Source organism: Garra rufa, chromosome 24 (assembly GCF_049309525.1).
Source record: "Garra rufa chromosome 24, GarRuf1.0, whole genome shotgun sequence".
Taxonomy (NCBI): Eukaryota; Metazoa; Chordata; class Actinopteri; order Cypriniformes; family Cyprinidae; genus Garra; species Garra rufa.
This window is the reverse complement of record NC_133384.1, coordinates 27,714,386-27,726,759: the sequence shown is the minus strand read 5'-3', so window position 1 is coordinate 27,726,759 and position 12,374 is coordinate 27,714,386. Positions and strand designations below refer to the sequence as shown.

The 12,374-nt window shown below is 35.0% G+C and overlaps 2 protein-coding genes across 3 annotated transcripts in view; one reads left to right on the top strand and one right to left on the bottom strand.

Moving 5' to 3' along the window:
• prkag2a (protein kinase, AMP-activated, gamma 2 non-catalytic subunit a) overlaps window positions 1-12,374 on the top strand; it is a 234,895-nt gene that overhangs the window by 128,460 nt on the left and 94,061 nt on the right. The window lies entirely within an intron of this gene.
• On the bottom strand, window positions 1,204-11,528 carry fbxo45 (F-box protein 45). Its single transcript, XM_073831041.1, has 3 exons — window positions 10,931-11,528; window positions 8,036-8,392; window positions 1,204-2,389 (listed from the first exon to the last, which is right to left on the bottom strand). The coding sequence occupies exons 1-3, from the start codon at window positions 11,261-11,263 to the stop codon at window positions 2,204-2,206; spliced, it is 876 nt and encodes a 291-aa protein (XP_073687142.1). The 5' UTR covers window positions 11,264-11,528; the 3' UTR covers window positions 1,204-2,203.

The following is a 12,374-nucleotide window of genomic DNA, read 5'->3' as shown; positions in this document are numbered from 1 at the left end:
GTCATTTTTAGTCCTCTTCTATGTGTTTTTAGTGTTGTAGTGTTTTTCAGTGCGTTACTATGGTGATCCTAGTTATTTTTAGTGTTCTTCTTTGTAGTTGCTAGGGTGTTGAGTTGTTTTTAGTGCAGTAGTGTTTTTTTTTAAGCACTGCTAAAGTGATCCTAGTAGTTTTAAGTGCACTTCTATGGGGCTGTTAGGCTGTCAAGTCAATTTTAGGGCAGTAGTGTTTTTTAGTGCGTTGCTAAGGTGAGTCTAGTCATTTTCAGTCCTCTTCTATGCGTTTTTAGTGTTGTAGTGTTTTTCAGTGCATTGCTAAGGTGATCCTAGTTGTTTTAGGTATGCTTCTTTGTGGTTGCTAGGGTGTCGAGTTATTTTAGTGCAGTAGTGTTTTTTAGTGCGTTGCTAAGGTGAGCCTAGTCATTTTCAGTCCTCTTCTATGCGTTTTTAGTGTTGTAGTGTTTTTCAGTGCATTGCTAAGGTGATCCTAGTTGTTTTAAGCGTGCTTCTTTGTGGTTGCTAGGGTGTCGAGTTGTTTTTAGTGCAGTAGTGTTTTTTTGGTGCGTTACTAAGGTGATCCTAGTCATTTTTAGTGCACCTCTATGGGGCTGTTAGGGTGTCGAGTCATTTCTAGTGCAGTAGTGCTTTTTAGTACATTGCAAAGGTGATCTTAGTTGTTTTAGTTTGCTTCTATGTGTTTTAGTGCTGTAGTGTTTTTTAGTGCATTGCTAAGGTGATTTTTAATGTGTTTCTATGCAGTTGTTAGGGTGTCAATCCCAGTCATTTTTAGTGCACTTCTTTGGTTTGCTAGGGTGTTGTTTGTTGTGTTTTTTAGTGTGTTTCCAGTTATTTTTAGTGCACTTTTTTCTGGTCGCTATGCTATTTTTAATGTGTTGCTATACAGTTGCTAAGGTGATTTAAGTTTTAGGATGTGTCTAATGCAGTTTCTAGGTCAGAGGTGTCCACATAAGAATTTTTACAAATATTTTTTACGCATAATTTTCACCTGATGAAATGTTTTTTTTTTAACTTGACATGGGTGTAAAAAATGCCAATGGATAGGATAGAAGTTTTAAGATATAAGATTTTATTAATTTACGTAACTTTCCAGGACTATCAATCTCACTTTATAAATAGGCTACTTTATATATTCAGATAACCCTGGTTATTCAAAAAAAAAAAAAAAAGTTAAGGGGGAGAATTAAAGCTTATTTTTCATTGTTTTATTTGTCTTATTATAAATAATTTTAAGTCATCTATAATTGTCCTTTCCTGCCATTTTAGACAAATCACAGTACACAAAGTGAACACTTACAGAGCAGATATAACTGTCAACATTGTTTTGCCTTGTGGAGGAAATCAAGATGACGGATGCCACCTTGTGGTGAAATAACAACAACTATGGGATTTTCATGAATTCCTAAATACCAATATGATTAGACTAATTTACCACCAGATTACATAAATCCACATCAAGGCAACAATAGAACAGGCTGGGATACGTTCACAGTCTGGCACAATTTAGAGTTTATTTGGAGTCTCCATAACCTCAGTTATAGCAAAGATAGACCTCAATAAATAAATACTATACACTTCTACATCACAGTTAAGATGTACAGTAACAAACGGAATAACGACATACTACCTTTGCCTGTCCTGAAAAATAATAATAAAAAAACAGAGGAAGAGACTGGTATACTGCATGCAGATAACTGCTCTGAAAAAAAAAAAACAATGGTAATATATCAGTACATCGTTTTGGCATGTTTACTTCATGTCGTTTACCTACACGTACATTTGTTTTTGTGTGTGTGACAGCCTGAGCCGTCCTCGTACTCATATAGTAGCTTCTCATTTCATGCGTGTGTAAAATGTTTGTAATGAATTAGAAAACTTTGCCACTTGTCTCTTCTAGTTTGGCTTCATTTTATACATCATAAAATAGAACAGCTGCTCCCTGTGCGATTTCATAAATTAGGTTAAAACCAGGTTAAAAAAAGGTCCCATGTCTTCAAAAAGGATTAAAAGCAAATAGATGTTCAACTGAAATCCGCAGATGTGTGTTGGACATCCATCAACAAGCCCGCCACCAACCACCAATTTCCCCATTTTTTGAGTCCAGATGTGAAAAGCCAAGAGTCTTATCTATGTCAAGCAGCAGTTCCCATGGTGCTCTCCGGTTCCAATAGCGGCACCAAGATCCTACTTATCCATCCAGGGGTCTTCCCAGATACACCATAGTCACTTCAGTGTTCCCATAGACGGCGGACACAGCTGGAAACAGACATGTTTTGGGCAGCCCTCGGAACGCCACTCCAAGGAACTCAAAACCTCGCTCAAAGGCTAGTGTCTTATCATCCATGTCCAGAATTACACGTATTCTCTCCCCAATCTGGAAAACAAATACAAACATATTATAAATATTTTAAGTAAAACTTCATAATTTACTCTCCCTCCCGTTGTTCCAAACTTGTATGGTATGCAGGGTGAAAAAGCTCTCAAACTTAGATATTTGAGTTGATTTAACTTAAAATTTTAAGGCAGCTGGGTAACTTACCTAGCTTTTAAGTTTAAAAAAACATTTTTTGTTAAGTCAACTCAAATATCAAATATATAAGTTGTCACTTAGTACAACTTAACATTTTAAGTTGACTAAACTTATTTGAGTTGACTGAACTTAAAATTTTAAGGCAACAGGGTAACTTTTTTTTTTTAAAGTTGACTCAACAAATTATTATTATTATTTTTTTTTACAGTGTACTACCTGTCTGGGCCTTGAACGTAGTAGTTGCATTGCTGTCTATGCAGGGTCAGAAAGCTCTCGGATTTCATCAAGAATATCTTAATTTGTGTTCCAAAGATGAACGAAGGACTAATGCGTTTGGAACGACATGAGGGTGGCGTTAATTTTTGGGTGAGTTATCCCTTTAAAGGAACACTCCACTTTTTTTGGAAATAGGCTCATTCTCCAACTCCCCCCGAGTTAATAAGTTGATTTTTACCGTTTTGAAATCAATTCAGCCGTTCTCCTGTTCTGGCGATATCACTTTTAGCATAGCTTAGCATAGATCATTGAATCCTATTAGACCAATAGCATCACGTTCAAAAATGACCAACAAGTTTCGATATTTGTCCTATTTAAAACTTGACTCTTCTGTAGTTATATCGTGTACTAAGACCGGTGGAAATGCAAAGCTTAAATTTTCTAGGCTGATAAGATTAGGAACTACACTCCCATTCCGGCGTAATAGTCAAGGAAGTTTGCTGCCGTAATAAGGCTGAAGCAGGAGCAGTAATACCATGCAGCACATGTGCAAATGCTAAACTAGCTGGGAACTCATTTCTGATAATACTCCGCCTGCTTTGGCCATATTACAGCAGCAAACTTCCTTGACTATTACGCCCAGTTTGTCTGCAACCATTTACAAAAGTTGGAAAATAATGCCTCGTGTTACGATTTTAGAAGTCGTGTAGTGTATTTTAGCCTTTATAAGCCTTATTCTAAGTGTTCTGCAGAAATACAATAGCTTTGTACAAACATTTTATACTTTAGACTAGAGCTTTGGCAGAGATTCTCAGCAAATAATGCATAATTTCGGCCTGCTCACAAAGTTAAAAGGTAGCTTCGGAAGACTTGGAAAATAGTGCATGAGTCATATTATGACTGCTTTATGGTGTTTTTTTTTTCCATTTTTGGAGCTTGTGGTCACATTAATGTTGTTGTATTGACTGCACAAAAATCATTCAAAATATTTCTTTCCACAGAACTATTACAGCAAAAATAGGAGGTTTAGAAAATGAGAGTTCATTCTTTTTTAAGATTATTTTTCCTTAAATAATTCTTTAATAAACATTTCACCTAAAATGACAAACCTGACATCATTTACTCAACTTCATGTCATTTCACTCATAGTTTGCTTTTTCTTTTTAGCTTTTCTGTGAAACACAAGAATGTTTGAATATTTTAAGTATATTTCAGCTGTTTTTGTCCTTCTTATGAAAGTCAATGTACAAAAAAGGACATAAAGGTAGCGTAAAACTAATTCATATGACTTGGCTGGTATATTGTAAGTTACTTTGTATGATAAACAGAATTGCAAGCCTTTTTTCAATTTCAAATAAAATAAAAACATTGATGAGTGCAGACACATAGAAGCTGTGGCACAATTTACTATGTACTATGCTTTTTACTATGGTGTATGGATTTTGTAAGGTAATTTGTCATCCAGCATTGGAGTCTGATAGTATAAGGATAGCTTTGACAGCTTGGTGTCCAACATTACACACTTAGTTAAGTTAAAGGGATAGTTCACCCAAACATGTAATTTCTGTCATTAATTACTCAACCCCATGTCGTTCCAAACCTGTAACTTACCCAGCTTTTAAGTTAAACAAACAACATTTTTTGTTAAAATATCCAAGTTGTCACTTAGTACAAATTTACATTTCAAGTTGACTAAACTTATTTAGGTTTTTGTTTTCTTTGCACAAAAAAGTATTCTTGTAGCTACTTAAAATTAGGGTTGAACCAATGATGTCACATGGACTATTTTAATGTAAAAAAAAAAAAAAAACTATTTGTTGAGTCAGCTTAAAATAATTTGTCGCATGGCTGCCATACAATTTTTTTAAAAGTTCAGTCAACTTGAAATGTTAAGTTGTACTAAGCAACAACTTTTGAAATTTGAGTTGATTCAACTTAAAATTGTAACTCACCCAGCTTTTAAGTTTAACAAACCAAATTTGTTAAGTCAACTCAAATATGTTACTTAGTACAACTTTACATTTCAAGTTGACTAAACTTATTTGAGTTGACTGAACTTAAAATTTTAAGGCAGCAGTAACAAATAATTTTAAGTTGATTCAACAAATTGTGTTTTTTTTTTTTTTTTTTATACAGTGTACTGCCTTTCTGGGCCTTGAACGTAGTAGTTGCATTGCTGCCTATGCAGGGTCAGAAAGCTCTCGGATTTCATCAAGAATATCCTTATTTGTATTCCAAAGGACAAAGGACTTATAGGTTTGAAACATCATGAGGGTGATGTTCATTTTTGGGTAACCTATCCCTTTAATATTTTGAGTCGAATTTAGAACACGCTAGTAATTTTCATGTTTCTGTGTGAGTTTGTTGTTTTCAGAATGACTTGAAAAGTCATAAGAAAACTGTGTGAGATACTCATTCATTCATTTAATGGCCAGTTTGTCTGTAACCATTTACAAAAGTTGGGAAGTGATGCCTAGTGTTTTCAAATCTGTTACGAAGTCGGGTAGTTTATTCTAGCCTTTATAAGATGTATTCCAAGTGTTCTGCAAAAATACAATAGCTTTGTACAAACAGCATTTTATATTTTAGACTAGAGCTTTGACAGAGATTCTTGGCAAATCATGCATAATTTCAGCCTGCTCACAAAGTTAAAAAGCAGCTTCTGAAGACTTGGAATATAGCACCAGAGTCATTTTATGACTGCTTTTATGGTGTTTTTTCCATTTTTGGAGCTTGTGGTCACTATAAATGCTGTTGTATTGACTGCACAAAGAGCTGCACAAAAATCATTAGAAATATTTCCTTTTCACAGAAACGATAACAGCAAAAATAAGAGGTTAAGAAAATGAGAGTTGAAAAATAATGACAGAATTCTCATTTTTTGAGGTTAATTTTACCTAAAAAGTACAGACATCATTTACTCAACTTCATGCCTTTTCTGTAAAACACAAGAATGTTTGAATATTTGAAGTATATTTCAGCTGTTTTGATGTCCAACATTTCACACTTAGTCTTGTAAGTTAAAGGGATAGTTTACCCCAAAATGTAAATTCTGTCATTATTTACTCAACCTCATGTCGTTTCAAACCCGTAAGTTGTACTGTCATGAACGCGTGTCGAATACTGACACGATAGAGAAGAAATTGTTGAATTAATTGGTACAAAACCAATGAGGTCACATTAACTATTTTTATGTAAAAGAAAAAAAAACAATTTGTTGAGTCAACTTGGTTACTCAATTGGTTACCTGGCTGCCTTAAAATTTTAAGTTCTAAAAAAAGTTGAGCCAACTTGAAATGTTAAGTTGTACTAAGTGACAACTTAGATATTTGAGTTACTTCAACTTAAAACTTTAAAGCAGCTGGGTAACTAAAACAGAAACGATAACAGCAAAAATAACAGCTTTAGAAAATGAGAGTTGAAAAATAATGACAGAATTCTCTTTTTTGGGGGTAAATTATTTCTTTAAATGTCTATCCACTCATATAGTTTACATTTGTGAAACACAAGGAATGTTTTAATGTTTGAAAAATGTTTCAGCTGTTTTTGTCCTTCTTATGAAAGTCAATGACTTTCAATAATCCAAAAAGGACATAAAGGTAATGTAAGACTGACTCGTATGACTTGGCGGGTATATTGTAAGTATGACAAACAGATTTGTAAGCCTTTTTTCAATTTCAAATAAAATCAAAACATGGATAAATGCACACATATAGAAGTTGTGACACAAATGACGTAATACAGACTATGTACTATGTTTTCTACTAGTGTGTATGAATTTTATGAGGTTATTTTGTCATCCAGCATTGGACTCAGAGAGTGTAAAGATAGCTTTGACAACTGAGTGTCCAACATTTCAAACTCAAGTCTTTTAAAGGGATAGTTCACCCAAAAATGAAAATTTGATGTTTATCTGCTTACCCCCAGGGCATCCAAGATGTAGGTGACTTTGTTTCCTCAGCAGAACACAAACAAAATTTTTTTTACGAAAACCGGTGCAGTCTGTCAGCCAAATTATGGAAGTGGATGGGCACCAGACCTTTTAAAGTAAAAAAAAAAACATCCACAGACAAATCCAAATTACACCCTGCGACTCGTGACGATACATTGATGTCCTAAGACACGAAACGATCGTTTTTTTGCGAAAAACTGAACAGTATTTATATCAGTGCTTACCTTTGATACACAGCCACGTCCATCTGTCATGAGCACGAGTTTAGCATCAGGCATGTTACATGTGAACGCGCTCTGGCGTAGAATACGCAAACGCCGGAAGCGATCTGTCGCATTGTAAACGACACTCATTGTTTACACAGTGCGCATAGATTGTGGGTATAGCGGCTATTCAAAATGGTAATTACTTGCGCTTATCCTGATTGTTCAAACCGATTTAAAGCTAAAAGATTACGTTTGCTTGCGCAAACTCATCCGGGACTTTTCACCAATTTCCCCTTTCAGCGTTTGCGTATACTACGCCAGAAGCCCGTTCACATGTCACGAGCCGGATGATAAACTCGTGCTCATGACAGATGGACGTGGCTGTGTATCAAAGGTAAAAAATGATATAAATACTGTTCAGTTTCTCGCAAAAACCGATCGTTTCGTGTCTTAGGACATCAATGTATCGTCACGAGTCACAGGGTGTAATTTAGATTTGTCTGTGCATGTTTTTGTTTACTTTTAAAGGTCTGGTGCCCATCACATTATTTGGCTGGCAGACTGCACCGGTTTTCGTTTAAAATCTTTGTTTGTGTTCTGCTGAGGAAACAAAGTCACCTACATCTTGGATGCCCTGGGGGTAAGCAGATAAACATCAAATTTTCATTTTTGGGTGAACTATCCTTTTAAGTTTTCAGTTCATCTTCGGAACACAAATGAAGTCATTTTTGATGAAATCCGAGAGCTTTCTGACCCTGCATAGACAGCAACACAACTACCACCTCAAGGCCCAGAAAGATAGTAAGAACATCGTTAAAATAGTCCATGAGACATCAGCAAGAATATTCTTTGTGTGCAAAGAAAATAAATAACATTTTTAAATCATTTTCTTTGCGCACAAACAGTATTTTTAGTTGCGTTGCTGTCTATGAAAGGTCAGAAAGCTCTTGGATTTCATCAAACCTATCTTAATTTGTGTTCTAAAGATAAACGAAGTTCTTATGGGTTTGGGATGAGTAATTAATGACAGAATCTTAATTTTTCGGTCAACTATTCCTTGGAATAAGTCTGGAATAGCATGATTTTTATATATAGTACGTTAACAAGCTCTGCTACCTGGTATTTTGGTGCATTGTTGCACTGGGGGAAGTTGCCGTTGACTTCTCCGTTGTGAAGCAGGTTATTGTCCACTAGATTCCATCCCCAGCTCTGATCATCGCTGCCTAGAAGTGCCACGTAGCCCTGGCACTGCATGGGAGCCCTCTTGGTCGCGATGCCGATCACCGCCACCGTGCCAAGAGGACCCTCCCACCAGATCTCCCAGGCGTGCCGGCCCTCCGAGAAGCCTATCTTCCCGCGGGCACCATCGGTGCTTTGGGCGATGGGGTTACGGTGCAAAGTGAACCCGTTTTTCTTGATATATACATTCCTGGAGCAGTCATGGGAGCTCAGAGCGTGCTGGAAAGACTTCAGCTGAGGACAGACGAAAATGAAAGTTACTCCAAACTTATGTCCAATAAAAGTTGATCTAGAATGAGATGGTAATACTATGATACCACACTGTCTCTATCAGTTTACTTTGGAAATGTAATAAGTTACAGATTAGTTAGCCTATTTAAAATGTAATAAGTAGTGTAAATATTTATTTTTGTTGAAGTAATGTAATTGATTACATCTGATTAAGTTTTTGATTACTTTTCTTTGACTAATTTATAACGAATGCTTTCAACTGTTAATCAGTTAATCAACTTTCAGACATGTTATAGCTTAAAGCTATCAGGTATTTTTTTTTTTTTTTTTTTTTTGTAATTTTGCAACTTTGTTAAATGTAACTAGTTACTCCCCAACACTGCTCTATATATGTGACCCTGGACCACAAAACCAGTCATAAGGTTAATTTTTACAAAACTGAGATTTATACATCATATGAAAGCTAAATAAATAAGCTTTCTATTGATGTATGGTTTGTTAGGATAGGACAATATTTGGCTGAGATACATCTGTTTGAAAATCTGGAATCTGAGGGTGCAAAAAAATCAAAATACTGAGAAAATCACCTTTAAAGTTGTCCCAATTAGGTTCTTAACAATGCATATTACTAATCAAAAATTACATTTTGATATATTTACAGTAGGAATTTTACAAAAAATCTTCATGGAACATGATCTTTACTTAATTTCCTAATGATTTTTGGCATAAAAGAAAAATCTAAAATTTTGACCCATGTAATATATTTTTGGCTATTGCTACAAACAAACCCCAGCGACTTAAGACTGGTTTTGTGCTCCAGGGTCACATATATTCTGGTGTAACGATAGACTCAGCTCACGATTCAATATGATAAACAATAATGGTTTACGATGATTGTATCAAAATATTTTTAAAATCAAATGACAGATATGTTTCCAATTCAATAACAATTTTCAGTTACTTTATTTGGTTTACATACTTATTAAAGAACTGACAACATTTTAGGTCTACTGTAAATTAATAAAAACTGAATATACACACACACACAAACATATTTTACCATACAATACCAGTCAAAAGTTAGGATTTTTCATGTTTTTTAAAGATTTTTTTTTCTGCTCACCATGTCTGCATTTATTTGACCCAAAATACAGCAAAAGCAGTAATATTGTGAACTATTTCTGCTATTTAAAAAAACTGTTTTCTATTTGAATATATTTTAAAATGTTATTTATTCCTGTGATCATAGCTAAAATTTCAGCATCATTACTCCAGTCTTCAGTGTCACATGATCCTTCAGAAATCATTCTAATATGCTGATTTGCTGCTCAAGAAACATTTATTATTATTATTATCAATATTTAAAACAGCGGAGTACAGTTTTTTCAGGATTCTCTGATGAATAGAAAGATCCAAAGATCAGCATTTATCTTAAATATCAATTTTGAAGCATTATACACTATACCATTCAAAAGTATAATTAGACTGTATCAGTATAATCAGTATACTTTTTTTTATTTTTGGGGGGAAAGAAATGATAGAAATCAATACGTCTATCTATTAAACGTGATGGTAAAGACATTTATAATGTTACAAAAATTTCTATTTCAGATAAATGCTGTTCTTCTGAACTTTCTCACCAAAGAAACCTGAAAAAATTCTACTCAGCTGTTTTCAACATAATAATAAATGTTTTTTGAGCAGCAAATCAGAATATTAGAATGATTTCTGAAGGATCATGTGACTGGATTGATGATGCTAAAAATGCAGCTTTGAAATCACAGGAATAAATTACATTTTAAAATATATTCAAATAGAAAACCGTTGTTTTAAATAATACAAATATTTCAAAAGTGTACTGTTTTTCCTGTACTTTGGATCAAATAAATGCAAACTTGGAGAGCAAAAAGAGAATCATAAATAAAACATAAATATCTTACTGTTCTTTTTGGCCGTTTTATGCCATATTAGCATCTATTCTATTGTCAAGGACAGGGTAAAATAACTTAAAAATAGCTAAATAAATTATTAAACATATTTAGCAGTACCATGATACATGTTTAAAACACCATGGTGGTGCATGGTAAATGGTCAAAGAAAAACAGTAATATCATGACACTTTTTGTAAGTGTGATGATCAATCTTTAACGTTGTGTACAGGGCTTTAATAATTCAGTAATGTTTATGTAAATGACCAATTATCTATAGCTTTGTGTCTATACATTGCAGACAAGCTATTGATTTCAGTCTAATATTTACAAATGACGTCATACATTGGAGACCATTTGGTACTGTTCTGACGGTCACCTACTAACATAACTGTATTAAAAAAATGCATTTAAATTTTGAAATGTGTTATGTTTATTAATCGAAACATAAAAGCAAATAATACCACACCTTCATGCTTTCAAAATCTAGTTTATTAAAAAAATAATGTTTTAAAAATCCACATTGACACGATGAATGATGTACGTATTGCATTGTCGGTTATATTAATTAAACTAATAACATACTAACATGAACTGATTTTAAAAATCTTACTTTTGCTTTATATGAAGACAGGTTGCAAAGGATATCAGAGCGCATCGCTTCTTCACTGAGAGAGCGGGCGCATAGACTCCGCCACACCTCGCTGTTTTCATCCGCCAGACAGTTGTACCAGTGCCAGCAAACGAGCGAGCAGTTCATGAGATCCGGCAGCTCCAGATAGGAGAATACGTGCTCGAGAACTCGGCTGGGTAACCGGCCCGCGATGCCCGATCCACCGCCTAATAATGCGGCAGAACCGGCGCCCGACGAGGAGGAGCAGCAGCCCGCGGCGGCAGCGCCCAGCCCCGCAGACTGCGCCCCTCCACCGGCCCCTGCGCCAGACATGTCAAACTCCTCCGCCGAAACCAACCGTTATTACAACCGCACAGCCGGATCGCACAGCGGGTCAGAACCACACCGCGGTCCCGCGAAGCGCGTTCGGCTGACACATCTCCCGGTGTTATTGCCGTTGCGGCCAAATGGATCAAAATCTAAGCTATGTGACTATTGTAAAGGTCCTGGACGGCGTGCGGATAACAAATCCGAGTTTAATAATCAGAATGAACCGTACCAAAGTATATCGTTGAATTAATTCCTTTATAAATTAACACAATGTCGTATATAACACGTTGTAAAGCGGTAACGTCCTACTCTTTCTGTTTCTGTTTCACAGTAATGATGATTCGTAAATGAATCATTCGTGCGAGTCGAATTTGTTCAGTGAATTGATTGAACTGGTCCACAAAGCCGTTTGAATGATTCATTCGCTTCTCGAGTCTCAACTGACTCGTACAAATGACTCTTTTGACTCGTAGTGATTCGGGCTAACATCTCACCGATTTACTGCCGAGGACTGAATCATTTAGAGTGAACCGAGGATTTTACCAATGGATCCAAAGGAAATTTAGCACTATTAAAAAGCAGAAATATTTCATATAAATTTTCTGTGAGGAAAAAAAGATTGTATGACATTAAATCTGATTGAGTTGAATTGAATATGACTATGACTATGACTTTATATTAAAAGTATATTTTTATTTTTTAAACTCCTTTGAAACGAGTTAAAAGAACCGATTCGCGGAAATGATCCTACTATTCCTATTTTATATTATACACTTCTTTAAGGACCTCGCAGTTGGCTAGATTACGTATGCAAGGGAGGGGGAAATGCGACGTTACAGGAAAGACCACTAGAGAGCGCCGTTTAATACTACAATAATTCTACAATTCTATAAATATATAAAATAAACACAATTATACTGTTATCAAAACAATTATAAGATAATATAGGTTAAACATAATATGATTTGAAATAATTACAAAATATTCGAGGTGTGCTTTATTTTTTTAAACTAATATAAAGGCTAGCCATTGATGATATTTAATATCTAAAGTGAAAAACAAGAGTTTAACTCACATAAGGCTCATTAGTTTATTATAAAAAGTGAAAAAGATC